This window comes from Rhopilema esculentum, chromosome 8, assembly GCF_057945365.1.
Source record: "Rhopilema esculentum isolate cy_ngs chromosome 8, ASM5794536v1, whole genome shotgun sequence".
Lineage (NCBI taxonomy): Eukaryota > Metazoa > Cnidaria > Scyphozoa > Rhizostomeae > Rhizostomatidae > Rhopilema > Rhopilema esculentum.
This window is the reverse complement of record NC_142822.1, coordinates 6,114,886-6,136,040: the sequence shown is the minus strand read 5'-3', so window position 1 is coordinate 6,136,040 and position 21,155 is coordinate 6,114,886. Positions and strand designations below refer to the sequence as shown.

General features: G+C 32.4%; 1 protein-coding gene across 4 annotated transcripts in view; it reads right to left on the bottom strand.

Moving 5' to 3' along the window:
- LOC148959837 (uncharacterized) overlaps positions 1-16,810 on the bottom strand; it is a 72,029-nt gene extending 55,219 nt beyond the window's left edge. For 2 of the 4 annotated variants that reach the window (XM_089109847.1, XM_089109845.1), the window contains exon 1: positions 16,303-16,810. In XM_089109847.1, coding sequence (XP_088965973.1) covers positions 16,303-16,575 — 273 coding nt within the window. In that variant the 5' untranslated portion in view covers positions 16,576-16,810. Of the gene's footprint in view, positions 1-13,588; positions 16,104-16,302 lie in introns of those variants that run through there. The other 2 variants (XM_089109848.1, XM_089109846.1) reach the window with 2 other exon arrangements.
- Between the last annotated feature and the right edge of the window lie 4,345 nt (positions 16,811-21,155).

Genomic DNA, 21,155 nt, shown 5'->3' with positions numbered 1-21,155 from the left:
AGGCTATAGGCTTAGAAAAATCGTCAATTTTGTCCGAAATTTTTGTCTTTTAAAAACAGCTTTGTTCACTTATACCAGGTCAGAATCAGATATAATTGAATTTAGATTGGGAATAAAAGGCATTTTCTCGAGGAAATGGGCACCGTTCTGAGGGGTCAATTTTTGAAAAAAAGCAAGGCTATAGGCTTAGCAAAATCGTCAATTTTGTCCGAAATTTTTTTCTTTTAAAAACAGCTTTGTTCACTTATATCAGGTCAGAATCAGATATAATTGAATTTAGATTGGGAATAAAAGGCATTTTTTCGAAAAAATGGGCACCGTTCTGAGGGGTCAATTTTTGAAAAAAAGTAAGGCTATAGGCTTAGAAAAATCGTCAATTTTGTCCGAAATTTTTTTCCTTTAAAAACAGCTTAGTTCACTTATATAAAGTCAGAATCAGATATAATTGAATTTAGATTTGGAATAAAAGGCATTTTTTCGAGAAAATGGGCACCGTTTTCAGGGGTCAATTTTTGAAAAAAAGTAAGGCTATAAGCTTAGCAAAATCGTCAATTTTGTCCGAAATTTTTTTCCTTTAAAAACAGCTTTGTTCACTTATATAAAGTCAGAATCAATTGAAATTGAATTTAGATTTGGAATAAAAGGCATTTTTTCGAGAAAATGGGCACCGTTCTCAGGGGTCAATTTTTGAAAAAAAGTAAGGCTATAGGCTTGGCAAAATCGTCAATTTTGTCCAAAATTTTTGTCTTTTAAAAACAGCTTTGTTCACTTATATCAGGTCAGAATCAGATATAATTGAATTTAGATTGGGAATAAAAGGCATTTTTTCGAAAAAATGGGCACCGTTCTGAGGGGTCAATTTTTGAAAAAAAGTAAGGCTATAGGCTTAGCAAATCCGTCAATTTTGTCCGAAATTTTTTTCCTTTAAAAACTGCTTTGTTCAATTATATCAGGTCAGAATCAGATATAATTGAATTTAGATTGGGAATAAAAGGCATTTTTTCGAAGAGATGGGCACCGTTCTCAGGGGTCAATTTTTGAAAAAAAGTAAGGCTATAGGCTTAGAAAAATCTACAATTTTGTCCGAAATTTTTTTCCTTTAAAAACAGCTTAGTTCACTTATATAAAGTCAGAATCAATTAAAATTGAATTTAGACTTGGAATAAAAGGCATTTTTTCGAGAAAATGGGCACCGTTTTCAGGGGTCAATTTTCGAAAAAAAATAAGGCTATAGGCTTAGCAAAATCATCAATTTTGTCCAAAATTTTTTTCCTTTAAAAACAGCTTTGTTCACTTGTATCAGGTCAGAATCAGATATAATTGAATTTAGATTGGGAATAAAGGCATTTTCTCGAAAAAATGGGCACCGTTCTGAGGGGTCAAATTTTGAAAAAAAGTAAGGCTATAGGCTTGGCAAAATCGTCAATTTTGTCCAAAATTTTTGTCTTTTAAAAACAGCTTTGTTCACTTATATCAGGTCAGAATCAGATATAATTGAATTTAGATTGGGAATAAAAGGCATTTTTTCGAAAAAATGGGCACCGTTCTGAGGGGTCAATTTTTGAAAAAAAGTAAGGCTATAGGCTTAGCAAATCCGTCAATTTTGTCCGAAATTTTTTTCCTTTAAAAACTGCTTTGTTCACTTATATCAGGTCAGAATCAGATATAATTGAATTTAGATTGGGAATAAAAGGCATTTTTTCGAAGAAATGGGCACCGTTCTCAGGGGTCAATTTTTGAAAAAAAGTAAGGCTATAGGCTTAGAAAAATCGTCAATTTTGTCCGAAATTTTTGTCTTTTAAAAACAGCTTTGATCACTTATACCAGGTCAGAATCAGATATAATTGAATTTAGATTGGGAATAAAAGGCATTTTCTCGAGAAAATGGGCACCGTTTTCAGGGGTCAATTTTCGAAAAAAAATAAGGCTATAGGCTTAGCAAAATCATCAATTTTGTCCAAAATTTTTTTCCTTTAAAAACAGCTTTGTTCACTTGTATCAGGTCAGAATCAGATATAATTGAATTTAGATTGGGAATAAAGGCATTTTCTCGAAAAAATGGGCACCGTTCTGAGGGGTCAAATTTTGAAAAAAAGTAAGGCTATAGGCTTAGCAAATCCGTCAATTTTGTCCGAGATTTTTTTCCTTTAAAAACAGCTTTCTTCACTTAAATCAGGTCAGAATCAGATATAATTGAATTTAGATTGGGAATAAAAGGCATTTTCTCGCGAAAATGGGCACCATTCTGAGGGGTCAATTTTTGAAAAAAAGTAAGGCTATAGGCTTAGAAAAATCGTCAATTTTGTCCGAAATTTTTGTCTTTTAAAAACAGCTTTGTTCACTTATACCAGGTCAGAATCAGATATAATTGAATTTAGATTGGGAATAAAAGGCATTTTCTCGAGGAAATGGGCACCGTTCTGAGGGGTCAATTTTTGAAAAAAAGCAAGGCTATAGGCTTAGCAAAATCGTCAATTTTGTCCGAAATTTTTTTCTTTTAAAAACAGCTTTGTTCACTTATATCAGGTCAGAATCAGATATAATTGAATTTAGATTGGGAATAAAAGGCATTTTTTCGAAAAAATGGGCACCGTTCTGAGGGGTCAATTTTTGAAAAAAAGTAAGGCTATAGGCTTAGAAAAATCGTCAATTTTGTCCGAAATTTTTTTCCTTTAAAAACAGCTTAGTTCACTTATATAAAGTCAGAATCAGATATAATTGAATTTAGATTTGGAATAAAAGGCATTTTTTCGAGAAAATGGGCACCGTTTTCAGGGGTCAATTTTTGAAAAAAAGTAAGGCTATAAGCTTAGCAAAATCGTCAATTTTGTCCGAAATTTTTTTCCTTTAAAAACAGCTTTGTTCACTTATATAAAGTCAGAATCAATTGAAATTGAATTTAGATTTGGAATAAAAGGCATTTTTTCGAGAAAATGGGCACCGTTCTCAGGGGTCAATTTTTGAAAAAAAGTAAGGCTATAGGCTTGGCAAAATCGTCAATTTTGTCCAAAATTTTTGTCTTTTAAAAACAGCTTTGTTCACTTATATCAGGTCAGAATCAGATATAATTGAATTTAGATTGGGAATAAAAGGCATTTTTTCGAAAAAATGGGCACCGTTCTGAGGGGTCAATTTTTGAAAAAAAGTAAGGCTATAGGCTTAGCAAATCCGTCAATTTTGTCCGAAATTTTTTTCCTTTAAAAACTGCTTTGTTCAATTATATCAGGTCAGAATCAGATATAATTGAATTTAGATTGGGAATAAAAGGCATTTTTTCGAAGAGATGGGCACCGTTCTCAGGGGTCAATTTTTGAAAAAAAGTAAGGCTATAGGCTTAGAAAAATCTACAATTTTGTCCGAAATTTTTTTCCTTTAAAAACAGCTTAGTTCACTTATATAAAGTCAGAATCAATTAAAATTGAATTTAGACTTGGAATAAAAGGCATTTTTTCGAGAAAATGGGCACCGTTTTCAGGGGTCAATTTTCGAAAAAAAATAAGGCTATAGGCTTAGCAAAATCATCAATTTTGTCCAAAATTTTTTTCCTTTAAAAACAGCTTTGTTCACTTGTATCAGGTCAGAATCAGATATAATTGAATTTAGATTGGGAATAAAGGCATTTTCTCGAAAAAATGGGCACCGTTCTGAGGGGTCAAATTTTGAAAAAAAGTAAGGCTATAGGCTTGGCAAAATCGTCAATTTTGTCCAAAATTTTTGTCTTTTAAAAACAGCTTTGTTCACTTATATCAGGTCAGAATCAGATATAATTGAATTTAGATTGGGAATAAAAGGCATTTTTTCGAAAAAATGGGCACCGTTCTGAGGGGTCAATTTTTGAAAAAAAGTAAGGCTATAGGCTTAGCAAATCCGTCAATTTTGTCCGAAATTTTTTTCCTTTAAAAACTGCTTTGTTCACTTATATCAGGTCAGAATCAGATATAATTGAATTTAGATTGGGAATAAAAGGCATTTTTTCGAAGAAATGGGCACCGTTCTCAGGGGTCAATTTTTGAAAAAAAGTAAGGCTATAGGCTTAGAAAAATCTACAATTTTGTCCGAAATTTTTTTCCTTTAAAAACAGCTTAGTTCACTTATATAAAGTCAGAATCAATTAAAATTGAATTTAGACTTGGAATAAAAGGCATTTTTTCGAGAAAATGGGCACCGTTTTCAAGGGTCAATTTTTGAAAAAAAGTAAGGCTATAGGCTTAGCAAATCCGTCAATTTTGTCCGAAATTTGTTTCCTTTAAAAACAGCTTTGTTCACTTATATCAGGTCAGAATAAATTAAAATTGAATTTAGATTTGGAATAAAAGGCATTTTTTCGAGAAAATGGGCACCGTTTTCAGGGGTCAATTTTCGAAAAAAAGTAAGGCTATAGGCTTAGCAAAATCGTCAATTTTGTCCGAAATTTTTTTCTTTTAAAAACAGCTTTGTTCACTTATATCAGGTCAGAATCAATTAAAATTGAATTTAGATTGGGAATAAAATGCATTTTTTCGAGAAAATGGGCACCGTTCTCAGGGGTCATTTTTTTGAAAAAAAGCGAGGCTATAGGCTTAGAAAAATCGTCAATTTTGTCCAAATCTTGTTTCCTTTAGAAACAGTTTTGTTCACTTATATAAAGTCAGAATCAATATTGATTGAATTTAGATTGGGAATAAAGGCATTTTCTCGAAAAAATGGGCAATGTTTTCAGGGGTCAATTTTTGAAAAAAAGTAAGGCTATAGGCTTAGAAAAATCGTCAATTTTATCCGAAATTTTTTTCCTTTAAAAACAGCTTAGTTCACTTATATAAAGTCAGAATCAATTAAAATTGAATTTAGACTTGGAATAAAAGGCATTTTTTCGAGAAAATGGGCATCGTTTTCAGGGGTCAATTTTTGAAAAAAAGTAAGGCTATAGGCTTAGCAAATCCGTCAATTTTGTCCGAAATTTTTTTCCTTTAAAAACAGCTTTGTTCACTTATATCAGGTCAGAATAAATAAAAATTGAATTTAGATTTGGAATAAAAGGCATTTTTTCGAGAAAATGGGCACCGTTTTCAGGGGTCAATTTTCGAAAAAAAGTAAGGCTATAGGCTTAGCAAAATCATCAATTTTGTCCAAATTTTTTTTCCTTTAAAAACAGCTTTCTTCACTTATATCAGGTCAGAATCAGATATAATTGAATTTAGATTGGAAATAAAAGGCATTTTTTCGAAAAAATGGGCACCGTTCTGAGGGGTCAAATTTTGAAAAAAAGTAAGGCTATAGGCTTGGCAAAATCGTCAATTTTGTCCAAAATTTTTGTCTTTTAAAAACAGCTTTGTTCACTTATATCAGGTCAGAATCAGATATAATTGAATTTAGATTGGGAATAAAAGGCATTTTTTCGAAAAAATGGGCACCGTTCTGAGGGGTCAATTTTTGAAAAAAAGTAAGGCTATAGGCTTAGCAAATCCGTCAATTTTGTCCGAAATTTTTTTCCTTTAAAAACTGCTTTGTTCACTTATATCAGGTCAGAATCAGATATAATTGAATTTAGATTGGGAATAAAAGGCATTTTTCGAAGAAATGGGCACCGTTCTCAGGGGTCAATTTTTGAAAAAAGTAAGGCTATCGGCTTAGAAAAATCTACAATTTTGTCCGAAATTTTTTTCCTTTAAAAACAGCTTAGTTCACTTATATAAAGTCAGAATCAATTAAAATTGAATTTAGACTTGGAATAAAAGGCATTTTTTCGAGAAAATGGGCACCGTTTTCAAGGGTCAATTTTTGAAAAAAAGTAAGGCTATAGGCTTAGCAAATCCGTCAATTTTGTCCGAAATTTTTTTCCTTTAAAAACAGCTTTGTTCACTTATATCAGGTCAGAATAAATTAAAATTGAATTTAGATTTGGAATAAAAGGCATTTTTTCGAGAAAATGGGCACCGTTTTCAGGGGTCAATTTTCGAAAAAAAGTAAGGCTATAGGCTTAGCAAAATCGTCAATTTTGTCCGAAATTTTTTTCTTTTAAAAACAGCTTTGTTCACTTATATCAGGTCAGAATCAATTAAAATTGAATTTAGATTGGGAATAAAATGCATTTTTTCGAGAAAATGGGCACCGTTCTCAGGGGTCATTTTTTTGAAAAAAAGCGAGGCTATAGGCTTAGAAAAATCGTCAATTTTGTCCAAATCTTGTTTCCTTTAGAAACAGTTTTGTTCACTTATATAAAGTCAGAATCAATATTGATTGAATTTAGATTGGGAATAAAGGCATTTTCTCGAAAAAATGGGCAATGTTTTCAGGGGTCAATTTTTGAAAAAAAGTAAGGCTATAGGCTTAGAAAAATCGTCAATTTTATCCGAAATTTTTTTCCTTTAAAAACAGCTTAGTTCACTTATATAAAGTCAGAATCAATTAAAATTGAATTTAGACTTGGAATAAAAGGCATTTTTTCGAGAAAATGGGCATCGTTTTCAGGGGTCAATTTTTGAAAAAAAGTAAGGCTATAGGCTTAGCAAATCCGTCAATTTTGTCCGAAATTTTTTTCCTTTAAAAACAGCTTTGTTCACTTATATCAGGTCAGAATAAATAAAAATTGAATTTAGATTTGGAATAAAAGGCATTTTTTCGAGAAAATGGGCACCGTTTTCAGGGGTCAATTTTCGAAAAAAAGTAAGGCTATAGGCTTAGCAAAATCATCAATTTTGTCCAAATTTTTTTTCCTTTAAAAACAGCTTTCTTCACTTATATCAGGTCAGAATCAGATATAATTGAATTTAGATTGGAAATAAAAGGCATTTTTTCGAAAAAATGGGCACCGTTCTGAGGGGTCAAATTTTGAAAAAAAGTAAGGCTATAGGCTTAGAAAAATCGTCAATTTTGTCCGAAATTTTTTTCCTTTAAAAACAGCTTAGTTCACTTATATAAAGTCAGAATCAATTAAAATTGAATTTAGATTTGGAATAAAAGGCCTTTTTTCGAGAAAATGGGCACCGTTCTGAGGGGTCAATTTTTGAAAAAAAGTAAGGCTATAGGCTTAACAAAATTGTCAATTTTGTCCAAAATTTTTTTCCTTTAAAAACAGCTTTCTTCACTTATATCAGGTCAGAATCAGATATAATTGAATTTAGATTGGGAATAAAAGACATTTTCTCGAAAAAATGGACACCGTTCTGAGGGGTCAATTTTGAAAAAAAGTAAGGCTATAGGCTTAGCAAAATCGTCAATTTTGTCCGAAATTTTTTTCTTTTAAAAACAGCTTTGTTCACTTATATCAGGTCAGAATCAGATATAATTGAATTTAGATTGGGAATAAAAGGCATTTTCTCGAAAAAATGGGCACCGTTCTGAGGGGTCAATTTTGAAAAAAAGTAAGGCTATAGGCTTAGAAAAATCGTCAATTTTGTCCGAAATATTTGTCTTTTAAAAACAGCTTTGTTCACTTATATCAGGTCAGAATCAGATATAATTGACTTTAGATTGGGAATAAAAGGCATTTTTTCGAAAAAATGGGCACCGTTCTGAGGGGTCAATTTTTGAAAAAAAGTAAGGCTATAGCCTTAGCAAATCCGTCAATTTTGTTCAAAATTTTTTTCCTTTAAAAACAGCTTAGTTCACTTATATAAAGTCAGAATCAATTAAAATTGAATTCAGATTTGGAATAAAAGGCATTTTTTCGAGAAAATGGGCACCGTTTTCAGGGGTCAATTTTCGAAAAAAAATAAGGCTATAGGCTTAGCAAAATCATCAATTTTGTCCAAAATTTTTTTCCTTTAAAAACAGCTTTGTTCACTTATATCAGGTCAGAATCAGATATAATTGAATTTAGATTGGGAATAAAGGCATTTTCTCGAAAAAATGGGCACCGTTCTGAGGGGTCAAATTTTGAAAAAAAGTAAGGCTATAGGCTTGGCAAAATCGTCAATTTTGTCCAAAATTTTTGTCTTTTAAAAACAGCTTTGTTCACTTATATAAAGTCAGAATCAATTAAAATTGAATTTAGACTTGGAATAAAAGGCATTTTTTCGAGAAAATGGGCACCGTTTTCAAGTGTCAATTTTTGAAAAAAAGTAAGGCTATAGGCTTAGCAAATCCGTCAATTTTGTCCGAAATTTTTTTCCTTTAAAAACAGCTTTGTTCACTTATATCAGGTCAGAATAAATTAAAATTGAATTTAGATTTGGAATAAAAGGCATTTTTTCGAGAAAATGGGCACCGTTTTCAGGGGTCAATTTTCGAAAAGTAGTAAGGCTATAGGCTTAGCAAAATCGTCAATTTTGTCCGAAATTTTTTTCTTTTAAAAACAGCTTTGTTCACTTATATCAGGTCAGAATCAATTAAAATTGAATTTAGATTGGGAATAAAATGCATTTTTTCGAGAAAATGGGCACCGTTCTCAGGGGTCATTTTTTTGAAAAAAAGCGAGGCTATAGGCTTAGCAAAATCGTCAATTTTGTCCAAATCTTGTTTCCTTTAGAAACAGTTTTGTTCACTTATATAAAGTCAGAATCAATATTGATTGAATTTAGATTTGGAATAAAAGGCCTTTTTTCGAGAAAATGGGCACCGTTCTGAGGGGTCAATTTTTGAAAAAAAGTAAGGCTATAGGCTTAACAAAATCGTCAATTTTGTCCAAAATTTTTTTCCTTTAAAAACAGCTTTCTTCACTTATATCAGGTCAGAATCAGATATAATTGAATTTAGATTGGGAATAAAAGACATTTTCTCGAAAAAATGGGCACCGTTCTGAGGGGTCAATTTTGAAAAAAAGTAAGGCTATAGGCTTAGAAAAATCGTCAATTTTGTCCGAAATTTTTGTCTTTTAAAAACAGCTTTGTTCACTTATATCAGGTCAGAATCAGATATAATTGACTTTAGATTGGGAATAAAAGGCATTTTTTCGAAAAAATGGGCACCGTTCTGAGTGGTCAATTTTTGAAAAAAAGTAAGGCTATAGCCTTAGCAAATCCGTCAATTTTGTCCAAAATTTTTTTCCTTTAAAAACAGCTTAGTTCACTTATATAAAGTCAGAATCAATTAAAATTGAATTCAGATTTGGAATAAAAGGCATTTTTTCGAGAAAATGGGCACCGTTTTCAGGGGTCAATTTTCGAAAAAAAATAAGGCTATAGGCTTAGCAAAATCATCAATTTTGTCCAAAATTTTTTTCCTTTAAAAACAGCTTTGTTCACTTATATCAGGTCAGAATCAGATATAATTGAATTTAGATTGGGAATAAAGGCATTTTCTCGAAAAAATGGGCACCGTTCTGAGGGGTCAAATTTTGAAAAAAAGTAAGGCTATAGGCTTGGCAAAATCGTCAATTTTGTCCAAAATTTTTGTCTTTTAAAAACAGCTTTGTTCACTTATATAAAGTCAGAATCAATTAAAATTGAATTTAGATTGGGAATAAAATGCATTTTTTCGAGAAAATGGGCACCGTTCTCAGGGGTCATTTTTTTGAAAAAAAGCGAGGCTATAGGCTTAGCAAAATCGTCAATTTTGTCCAAATCTTGTTTCCTTTAGAAACAGTTTTGTTCACTTATATAAAGTCAGAATCAATATTGATTGAATTTAGATTGGGAATAAAGGCATTTTCTCGAAAAAATGGGCAATGTTTTCAGGGGTCAATTTTTGAAAAAAAGTAAGGCTATAGGCTTAGAAAAATCGTCAATTTTATCCGAAATTTTTTTCCTTTAAAAACAGCTTAGTTCACTTATATAAAGTCAGAATCAATTAAAATTGAATTTAGATTTGGAATAAAAGGCATTTTTTCGAAGAAATGGGCACCGTTCTCAGGGGTCAATTTTTGAAAGAAAGTAAGGCTATAGGCTTAGAAAAATCTACAATTTTGCCCGAAATTTTTTTCCTTTAAAAACAGCTTAGTTCACTTATATAAAGTCAGAATCAATTAAAATTGAATTTAGACTTGGAATAAAAGGCATTTTTTCGAGAAAATGGGCATCGTTTTCAGGGGTCAATTTTTGTAAAAAAGTAAGGCTATAGGCTTAGCAAATCCGTCAATTTTGTCCGAAATTTTTTTCCTTTAAAAACAGCTTTGTTCACTTATATCAGGTCAGAATAAATTAAAATTGAATTTAGATTTGGAATAAAAGGCATTCTTTCGAGAAAATGGGCACCGTTTTCAGGGGTCAATTTTCGAAAAAAAGTAAGGCTATAGGCTTAGCAAAATCATCAATTTTGTCCAAATTTTTTTTCCTTTAAAAACAGCTTTCTTCACTTATATCAGGTCAGAATCAGATATAATTGAATTTAGATTGGAAATAAAAGGCATTTTTTCGAAAAAATGGGCACAGTTCTGAGGGGTCAAATTTTGAAAAAAAGTAAGGCTATAGGCTTAGAAAAATCGTCAATTTTGTCCGAAATTTTTTTCCTTTAAAAACAGCTTAGTTCACTTATATAAAGTCAGAATCAATTAAAATTGAATTTAGATTTGGAATAAAAGGCCTTTTTTCGAGAAAATGGGCACCGTTCTGAGGGGTCAATTTTTGAAAAAAAGTAAGGCTATAGGCTTAACAAAATCGTCAATTTTGTCCAAAATTTTTTTCCTTTAAAAACAGCTTTCTTCACTTATATCAGGTCAGAATCAGATATAATTGAATTTAGATTGGGAATAAAAGACATTTTCTCGAAAAAATGGGCACCGTTCTGAGGGGTCAATTTTGAAAAAAAGTAAGGCTATAGGCTTAGAAAAATCTAAAATTTTGTCCGAAATTTTTTTCCTTTAAAAACAGCTTAGTTCACTGATATAAAGTCAGAATCAATTAAAATTGAATTCAGATTTGGAATAAAAGGCATTTTTTCGAGAAAATGGGCACTGTTTTCAGGGGTCAATTTTCGAAAAAAAAGTAAGGCTATAGGCTTAGCAAAATCATCAATTTTGTCCAAAATTTTTTTCCTTTAAAAACAGCTTTGTTCACTTATATCAGGTCAGAATCAGATATAATTGAATTTAGATTGGGAATAAAGGCATTTTGTCGAAAAAATGGGCACCGTTCTGAGGGGTCAAATTTTGAAAAAAAGTAAGGCTATAGGCTTAGCAAAATCGTCAATTTTGTCCGAAATTTTTGTCTTTTAAAAACAGCTTTGTTCACTTATATCAGGTCAGAATCAGATATAATTGACTTTAGATTGGGAATAAAAGGCATTTTTTCGAAAAAATGGGCACCGTTCTGAGGGGTCAATTTTTGAAAAAAAGTAAGGCTATAGGCTTAGCAAATCCGTCAATTTTGTCCGAAATTTTTTTCCTTTAAAAACAGCTTTATTCACTTATATCAGGTCAGAATCAAATATAATTGAATTTAGATTGGGAATAAAAGGCATTTTCTCGAAAAAATGGGCACCGTTCTGAGTGGTCAATTTTTGAAAAAAAGTAAGGCTATAGCCTTAGCAAATCCGTCAATTTTGTCCAAAATTTTTTTCCTTTAAAAACAGCTTAGTTCACTGATATAAAGTCAGAATCAATTAAAATTGAATTCAGATTTGGAATAAAAGGCATTTTTTCGAGAAAATGGGCACCGTTTTCAGGGGTCAATTTTCGAAAAAAAATAAGGCTATAGGCTTAGCAAAATCATCAATTTTGTCCAAAATTTTTTTCCTTTAAAAACAGCTTTGTTCACTTATATCAGGTCAGAATCAGATATAATTGAATTTAGATTGGGAATAAAGGCATTTTCTCGAAAAAATGGGCACCGTTCTGAGGGGTCAAATTTTGAAAAAAAGTAAGGCTATAGGCTTGGCAAAATCGTCAATTTTGTCCAAAATTTTTGTCTTTTAAAAACAGCTTTGTTCACTTATATCAGGTCAGAATCAGATATAATTGAATTTAGATTGGGAATAAAAGGCATTTTTTCGAAGAAATGGGCACCGTTCTCAGGGGTCAATTTTTGAAAAAAAGTAAGGCTATAGGCTTAGAAAAATCTACAATTTTGTCCGAAATTTTTTTCCTTTAAAAACAGCTTAGTTCACTTATATAAAGTCAGAATCAATTAAAATTGAATTTAGACTTGGAATAAAAGGCATTTTTTCGAGAAAATGGGCACCGTTTTCAAGGGTCAATTTTTGAAAAAAAGTAAGGCTATAGGCTTAGCAAATCCGTCAATTTTGTCCGAAATTTTTTTCCTTTAAAAACAGCTTTGTTCACTTATATCAGGTCATAATAATTTAAAATTGAATTTAGATTTCGAATAAAAGGCATTTTTTCGAGAAAATGGGCACCGTTTTCAGGGGTCAATTTTCGAAAAAAAGTAAGGCTATAGGCTTAGCAAAATCGTCAATTTTGTCCGAAATTTTTTCTTTTAAAAACAGCTTTGTTCACTTATATCAGGTCAGAATCAATTAAAATTGAATTTAAATTGGGAATAAAATGCATTTTTTCGAGAAAATGGGCACCGTTCTCAGGGGTCATCTTTTTGAAAAAAAGCGAGGCTATAGGCTTAGAAAAATCGTCAATTTTGTCCAAATCTTGTTTCCTTTAAAAACAGCTTAGTTCACTTATATAAAGTCAGAATCAATTAAAATTGAATTTAGATTTGGAATAAAAGGCATTTTTTCGAAGAAATGGGCACCGTTCTCAGGGGTCAATTTTTGAAAGAAAGTAAGGCTATAGGCTTAGAAAAATCTACAATTTTGCCCGAAATTTTTTTCCTTTAAAAACAGCTTAGTTCACTTATATAAAGTCAGAATCAATTAAAATTGAATTTAGACTTGGAATAAAAGGCATTTTTTCGAGAAAATGGGCATCGTTTTCAGGGGTCAATTTTTGAAAAAAAGTAAGGCTATAGGCTTAGCAAATCCGTCAATTTTGTCCGAAATTTTTTTCCTTTAAAAACAGCTTTGTTCACTTATATCAGGTCAGAATAAATTAAAATTGAATTTAGATTTGGAATAAAAGGCATTTTTTCGAGAAAATGGGCACCGTTTTCAGGGGTCAATTTTCGAAAAAAAGTAAGGCTATAGGCTTAGCAAAATCATCAATTTTGTCCAAATTTTTTTTCCTTTAAAAACAGCTTTCTTCACTTATATCAGGTCAGAATCAGATATAATTGAATTTAGATTGGAAATAAAAGGCATTTTTTCGAAAAAATGGGCACTGTTCTGAGGGATCAATTTTTGAAAAAAAGTAAGGCTATATATAGCCTAAGAAGATTCCTAAATTTTGTCCAAAAAAATTTTCCTTTGAAAACAGCTTTGTTCACTTATATAAAGTCAGAATCAATTAAAATTGAATTTAGATTTGGAATAAAAGGCATTTTTTCGAAGAAATGGGCACCGTTCTCAGGGGTCAATTTTTGAAAGAAAGTAAGGCTATAGGCTTAGAAAAATCTACAATTTTGTCCGAAATTTTTTTCCTTTAAAAACAGCTTAGTTCACTTATATAAAGTCAGAATCAATTAAAATTGAATTTAGACTTGGAATAAAAGGCATTTTTTCGAGAAAATGGGCATCGTTTTCAGGGGTCAATTTTTGAAAAAAAGTAAGGCTATAGGCTTAGCAAATCCGTCAATTTTGTCCGAAATTTTTTTCCTTTAAAAACAGCTTTGTTCACTTATATCAGGTCAGAATAAATTAAAATTGAATTTAGATTTGGAATAAAAGGCATTTTTTCGAGAAAATGGGCACCGTTTTCAGGGGTCAATTTTCGAAAATAAGTAAGGCTATAGGCTTAGCAAAATCATCAATTTTGTCCAAATTTTTTTTCCTTTAAAAACAGCTTTGTTCACTTATATCAGGTCAGAATCAGATATAATTGAATTTAGATTTGGAATAAAAGGCATTCTTTCGAGAAAATGGGCACCGTTTTCAGGGGTCAATTTTCGAAAAAAGCAAGGCTATAGGCTTAGCAAAATCATCAATTTTGTCCAAAATTTTATTCCTTTAAAAACAGCTTTGTTCACTTATATCAGGTCAGAATCAGATATAATTGAATTTAGATTGGGAATAAAAGGCATTTTTTGAAAAAATGGGAACCGTTCTCAGGGGTCTATTTTTGAAAAAAAGTAAGGCTATAGGCTTAGAAAAATCGTCAATTTTATCTGAAATTTTTTTCCTTTAAAAACAGCTTAGTTCACTTATATAAAGTCAGAATCAATTAAAATTGAATTTAGATTTGGAATAAAAGGCATTTTTTCGAGAAAATGGGCACCGTTTTCAGGGGTCAATTTTCGAAAAAAAGTAAGGCTATAGGCTTAGCAAAATCGTCAATTTTGTCCAAATCTTGTTTCCTTTAGAAACAGTTTTGTTCACTTATATAAAGTCAGAATCAATATTGATTGAATTTAGATTGGGAATAAAAGGCATTTTTTCGAAAAAATGGGCAATGTTTTCAGGGGTCAATTTTTGAAAAAAAGTAAGGCTATAGGCTTAGAAAAATCGTCAATTTTGTCCAAATCTTGTTTCCTTTAGAAACAGTTTTGTTGACTTATAGCCAGTCAGAATCAATTATAATTAAATTTAGATTGGGAATAGAAGGCATTTGTTCGAAAAAATGGGCACCGTTCTCATGGGTCATTTTTTGAAAAAAAGTAAGGCTATAGGCTTAGAAAAATTGTTAATTTTGTTAGAAATGTTTTTCCTTTACAAACAGCTTTGTTCACTTATATAAAGTCAGAATCAATTATAATTGAATTTAGATTGGGAATAAAAGGCATTTTTTCATAAAAATTGGCATCGTTCTCAGGGGTCATTTTTTGAAAAAAAGTAAGGCTATAGGCTTAGAATAATCGTCAATTTTATCCGAAATTTTTTTCCTTCACAAACAGCTTAGTTCACTTAGATAAAGGCTCATTTTGAGCGGTAACAGGTGGATTTGTCTTTTGTCTTGTGTTGCTTGAAAAGTGATATATTAGACCATAGGATGTTGGTGTGGCTTGGCTAGGCATGAAATGAAGTGGCGAGGTTTTGGCAGGCTGTTGATATAGTTTCATTTGTGAGGTGTGGTGAATCATTGGTTGCCTTGGACACCGCGTTCCCTTGCAAGCAGTGTGTATTGCGTTCCTTTAACATCAATAACAATATACGGAGTTTGCTCGTAGAATGATTTGAATTGTCTTTTTCCCTTGAAGCGCATTGGAAGGACTTTGTTTCCTTGAATAATCCTTGGGTATTTCCTCTATTTGGAAGCATTTTTTTTTAATTGCTGCTGTTTTGTGCTGTTGGTTTCATTATTTAGCATCTTTGATTTGTTGATCTGTGACAGGGGGATGTTCTGGAAATCTTGAGAAGTAGCCGCCACGAAAGAGCATGTCACAAGGTGCGAAACCTGTTGCAGTGTGTTATTGTGGCTGTTCATGTCAGTTGCTGCAATCACAATGTCTTGAATCACTGCTGCACTTGGTATGTTGGCAAGGATAGGGTGAAAAGAAAAGGATAGAAGTTCTCCAAATGCCTATAACACACCCATGACGAAGCGTTTATATCTCATTAGGCAGTCGCAGGCATGAACAAATGTTAGTGGATGGAATGCTGCATCAAGTTCCAGTTGACAAAATGCTGTTCTGAGATCAGGCTTCCTGAAGATTGATTATCCATTGAACATGGGCGTTATGTTCTCTACACAGGATATGGGCAAGTGGGGGTTTAGGGGGGCTTGGTTGAGGCCTCTGAAAACTACTATGATTGTTATCTTTCCATCTGGCTTGGAGACTAGAACGGGAATTGCAAGCCATGTCATTGGACCAGCAGGTTTACCTATGATGTCATCATTTTCCATCTCACAAATAAGTTTCTCAAAGTGTGGCTGTAAGTGATATAGAATCTGTCTTGGCAGGTGAATGACTGGTTTGGCTTCAGGTTGTAAATGAAAATGAACAGGGCTTGCTTTCAGTTTGCCAAGACCAGTAAAGAATTCTCATACTTGGATATGATGCTTGCAACTGATGGAAACACCTTTTGTGCCCTTTTGAAGTAGACAGCAGAAAAATGACTGTTTTTACCACATGAATTGCAAAAAGCATCTTTAGCTGCGCAGTATTTTCCCCCCTTTTTACCGATTTTATTTACTGTTGTATGTTGGGGATCTTCACTTTCAATAGAGATAATTTGAAAGAAACTACTAAGAGAATCAGAGTCTATCAATTTTGTGGCTTCTTCAGTTGCTTCAATTTTTCTGGCTGCTGAAATTAATGAGGCCAAATCATATTTTTTTCAAGAGAATTTTCTTTGATACTAGCTTTAATGGTGCCTATTACCATTTAATCTCTTATCAAAGTCTTGTGAATTTGATCCTTATCAGTAAGGAAGTATTTGTACACTTGAATGCACATTTATCAGCATGTTGACAGACTTAGTTAATAAAAGCATCAAATTACTCACCTGGTTCCTGCTTGAGTTGATGAAACTGATAGTGCAAAAGTACCAAGTTTTGAGAAGGCTGTATCTTTCATGCAACTTTTGTACCATTTCATCAAAATCAGCAGATTTCAATTTGGCCACATCTTGGTTGTATTCAGCTTTGATATCTTTTTTCAATCGCTCGCCTGTAAATACACACATGCGAAGTTCCCTTTGCTTTGTGTTCCTTTCCTTCCTATTGGCATTTGATGTATCGTCTTTCAGTTCACCAATTGAGGCCACTTCAGACCACATTTCCCACGACCACCATGAGTCTATAGAATCCCTGAATGCTTGTAGCGTGTTTCCTTCGTATTCTGAAGGGTGAGAGGGAACATACTACTGCTTTGGCCTGTGGGTTCATCTTTATCGAGACATCGTTGCTCGTTGCCCGTTGAAACACTGTTATAAAAATAAGTGAAAACTCTTTATTATCGGCCATCAGCTCTTCGCTCTTCTGATGTGATTCATGCCAATACGAGGTTAATAAAACAGAACAGAACACAACATATCAACGAGGCTTTAATTTTTTTCAAATAATTTCAGTGCAATCTCATCCATCTAAACTTGCAAATAAATTTCCAAAAATTAATTAAATCTAAAAACCTACATGTCTACATTCAGTATAAAAGTTCTTCAAATTAATCTACCAAAAAAAAGAGCGAATCTATATAAATAATAATTCAAAAACAGTCCTCGATCCTCTCAAGCACAGCAAACTACACTTACATTCAAAAAGTATTGGGACAAATTTCGAAACTTCGAAGACATTTTATGCAACAAATTTGGAAAGACTTTTTTAAAATCTTTCTCATTAAAACATAACGGCAGCTATTCCCATGAAATTTCCACAAGACATTGTTGATGTTTCGAAGCCTTTTATGTACGCCAAATAATTCAAAATACATCGACCACAAATTTTTATAGGCCTTGAGATGAAAACCTGGAGGCTCTTAAAATTCAAGAACTGAGTTAGGAGAAGCGCTTACAAATTGCCTTCTTCTAAAATAAAGCAAATTCATTTCGTAAAATTGCATTAATTGTCGGCTGCTCAATGAGTGCAACTTTTCCTGGGGTGTAGAAAGATTTTCCGTACAAGATCAGTAAAAAATTTCCCAGGGATGGCAGCCCGAAAAAGTTTACGACGCCGTGGGACGAAAGGTCTTTACAGAGAGAACTGCAAAGTAATAGGTTTGAATCCTTACTAGAAATCATGTTGTCATGTAAAAAGAAGCTAAATATTGGAACATAAGCAAAAACATGGCTATTAAAATCGAGAAAAATACCAATTTTCCAACTTTATAGGAAGAAAATGCTCTCTCATAACAAAAATTAAACATCGCCGACAAATACAATGGCTTCTCCTTGAATGTTACGCAGTTTTAAAAGTAGCTCGAGTAAATGCAATTATTTAATAGGATTGTAGCGTTTTCGCTGATGTAGCAGACTTTATTTGAAGCTTGAAAAATTTATTTTGTAATTTCTTTTATCAATTTCTTTGTTATGCAAACGTGAAATCAAAAAGTTGAATTTGTTTGGACATCTCTAAAATTTGGTGAAGGTCATGTGATTTTGCCGTTATTAGGCTATTCAACCCTTCTGCGTATTTTGTTGTTATATTCAGAAAAATCTTAAGAATCCTATGTTTCAAGGTTATGCTTTCTAAGATGAAGCATTTTCTTAACTTTTCTTAACGTAGGCCTAGATTATTTGGAGAAAGACTGCCCAAATCTGAAGAAGTTTCCGTTGCGAAAACGAATCCAACACAACACCATAATTCGTTTATCGAATTTGTCCCAATACTTTTTGAACGTAAGTGTAGATTACTTTACTTTAGTCCAAATGTCACTGATCACTTCGGAATATTTCTTGTTCAATTTTACTGATAGTTGCAAGCAGTGGCGTAGCGCGAGCGCAGAACTTAGGCATGCGGTAACATAAAATATACGGCTATGTTGAATAGATGTAATGGTAATTTCAGTTTCTAAAAAATACAAGCGGTAATTAATGATAATCGTGATAGCAAATTTTGATTTTCAAAGTAACAAATCATTTTTACTCTAATTCTAATCAATCAAGGTGTCTATTCTTAGCATCAGAGGCTCCGACAGAGGTTGGAAAGTGAAGGGAAAAATTATCACCCATGCGAACAGTTTTTGAAAAAAGCTCAATTGTTTAGCAAGACTTTCAGAATAACTCCTAGTGCTAAAACTGCTTTGCAAAAGATTTTTTTCTTATTCATATTCCTCAAGAAAAGGCATCACCTAATGCCCACCAAGAATTTTTTATGCTATAATGAAGCTGGGGATTCCCGCAAGAAGGAGCTCTCCACATTGCGAAATTGTTAACACACTGCAGAGCCTAAGCGAACAGGAGCAAGAGGTTCTGCTCATTTTTTACTCTCATAGTTAACTAAGATGAAAATAGTGAGCTGTGAGAGTTGTTAGAATTGAAGATGCTTCCATGTGTAAAGTTTCAGAAAGTTAGACCCGGCAAATCATCATGTATTTAGCAAGGCTTGCGCTCAGGTCTACCGCATGCCCTGGTCCGTAAATTCTGACTATACTGGCAAGCCTTTTGACTTGAATTACGGAATGCGGATCATGACAAATAGACTCTGACCCCACTTTGACGAAACTTTTTCTCTTTTCAACAGTCACAAAGTAAAGAAAGGAAAATAATTGGATTTGAAATGATGTATCACGCAAAGAGTATTCGCAAAAAGACAAATGTTGTGGATTATCAAATATTTGGGAAGGCTTGCGCTCAGGCCGACCGCAAGCTCCAGTCCGGAAAATTCTCACTTCTCTCAGAAGCTTCTCTCGAGTTGCACTGAAGCTGCACTGGAGCATCACATGTTTCTCTTATTTTGGACAGGCAAAAAGAGTGATGTGGAGGGGCTTCAGTTTTTCAGATTTTTCGAATTTCATAATTTTTAGCGATCTGTTTACTTGGAAAAAAAGCCAATTTGGGGCCAATTGGCCTGTTGGCGCTAGAGTTCACTGCATGCTGCTCATGACAAGAAAGAGAAGCCGTTTATTGCGGAAATTGTTATGCATTGAAAGTGTTGCAAGAATTTTAGAATTTGTCTATAAATTTTTACGCTTGCGCCGCAAGCGTAGCATACATAGACGCTACGCCACTTGCAACTTGCAAGTCAAGTTTCTTGTGGAACATTTGGTATTCTTTACCCATATAGCAATTGGTCCCAAAAACTAATGGTGTAAACATTCCATGCTCTACTTCTATGATGCATTGATTATAAGCTCTTTTTCCTCGTTTTCTGCATTTTTTAGAATTTTTTTTGTTGACAAATTATTTTGTCACTTGGCAAACGAATATTCGCTCTCACATCAAGGAATGCTTTATACGAGGCTTTATACAAGTACGTAAGCAAAATAAGGCTGAAGGCTAAGAAATATCGTATATTTTTTACAAAACATTTATATTTTATAAACAGCTTACATAACATTTATATTTTATAAACAGCTTAGTTCACTTTTTTCATAATAAGAGAAAAACCATAATTGAATTTAGTTTTAGAATTAAAGGCCTTTTTCGAAAAACGTGGAATGTTCGCAGAGGTCAATCTTTGAGAAGAAAGTATGGCTAAAGGCTTAGAAAATCATCAATTTTTTCCAAAAAAATTTTCTTCTAGAAACAGCTTGGTTCAATATTTTATAATTAGAAAAACTTTAATCGAATTAATTTTTCGAATTAAAGCCCTTTTTTCAAAAAAATGAGGCCCGTTTGCAGGGGTCAAATTTTGAGAAAAAAGTAAGGCTAAAGGCTTAGAAAAATTTTAAATTTTTTTCCGGAATTATTTCTTTCCAGAAACAGGTTAGTTTCTATTCTATTGTCAGAAAAAGACTATAATCGAATTTAGTTTTTAAACTAATTGCGTTTTTTGAAAAGTTGAGGATCGTTTGTATGGGTAAATTTTAGATTGAAAAGAAAGGCTATATATAGGCTTAAACAAACTGTCAGTTTTTCAGAAACTTTTTCCATTTAGAACTGCTGAGTTCACTTTTTTATAAACACAAAAAATTCAATCAAATTTTGTTTTCGAATTATTGGCGTTTTTTCGAAATAATAAGTTCCCAAAGGTTTTAGAAAAATTGTCAATTTTCCAAAACTTTTTCTCCTTAAAACAGGTATGTTCTTTTTTATAATGAGCCCTTTAGCAGCCAACATCTTGCAAAGAATTTCTATGAAATAGCACCTAATGATACATTTGCTGCATCAGAAATGCTATTTCTGTACAAGTACTAGAAAGTAACACATCAATATATTCCTTGAACATTCCAATGTTACTTTATTCTAAAAAACAGGATCCGTAAATTTACGTCACTCTCTAGCAGTGTTTATCTGTAGTATCTCTTAGGCAAATATGTAGGAAATCGATACGGTTTTGGAAATTGGTAATGCCCTTGGTAAATGAGACTCCATTGGTGATGCCCTTGGTAACATTCTCAATAGGCAAGTGGCACTGATTGGTCAATCTCAACAGTCGTGTGCTCGTGTTTTTTGATTGGCATATTTCGATCCACAACTGGGTATATATATTTCCTAGCGTATAATTTTGATCAATGTTCTGACGTTTTAAACTCTGAAGAGTGTCAAACGAAAAGCTTTAGTTTACTAAAGGCTATTAATATTTTTTTACAGGGACAGATTGGTTTTTTCTATATTAAAATAGTTTAATTGATTTTAGTCTTGGACCTAAAGTTGGTTTTTTTGTAAAAGACCTCATTTTGCAGTAATAAATTTTTGACAAAAATGTAAGACTGCAGGCTTAGGAAATTTGAGAAGGCTTGTTTCCGTTTTATATTTTT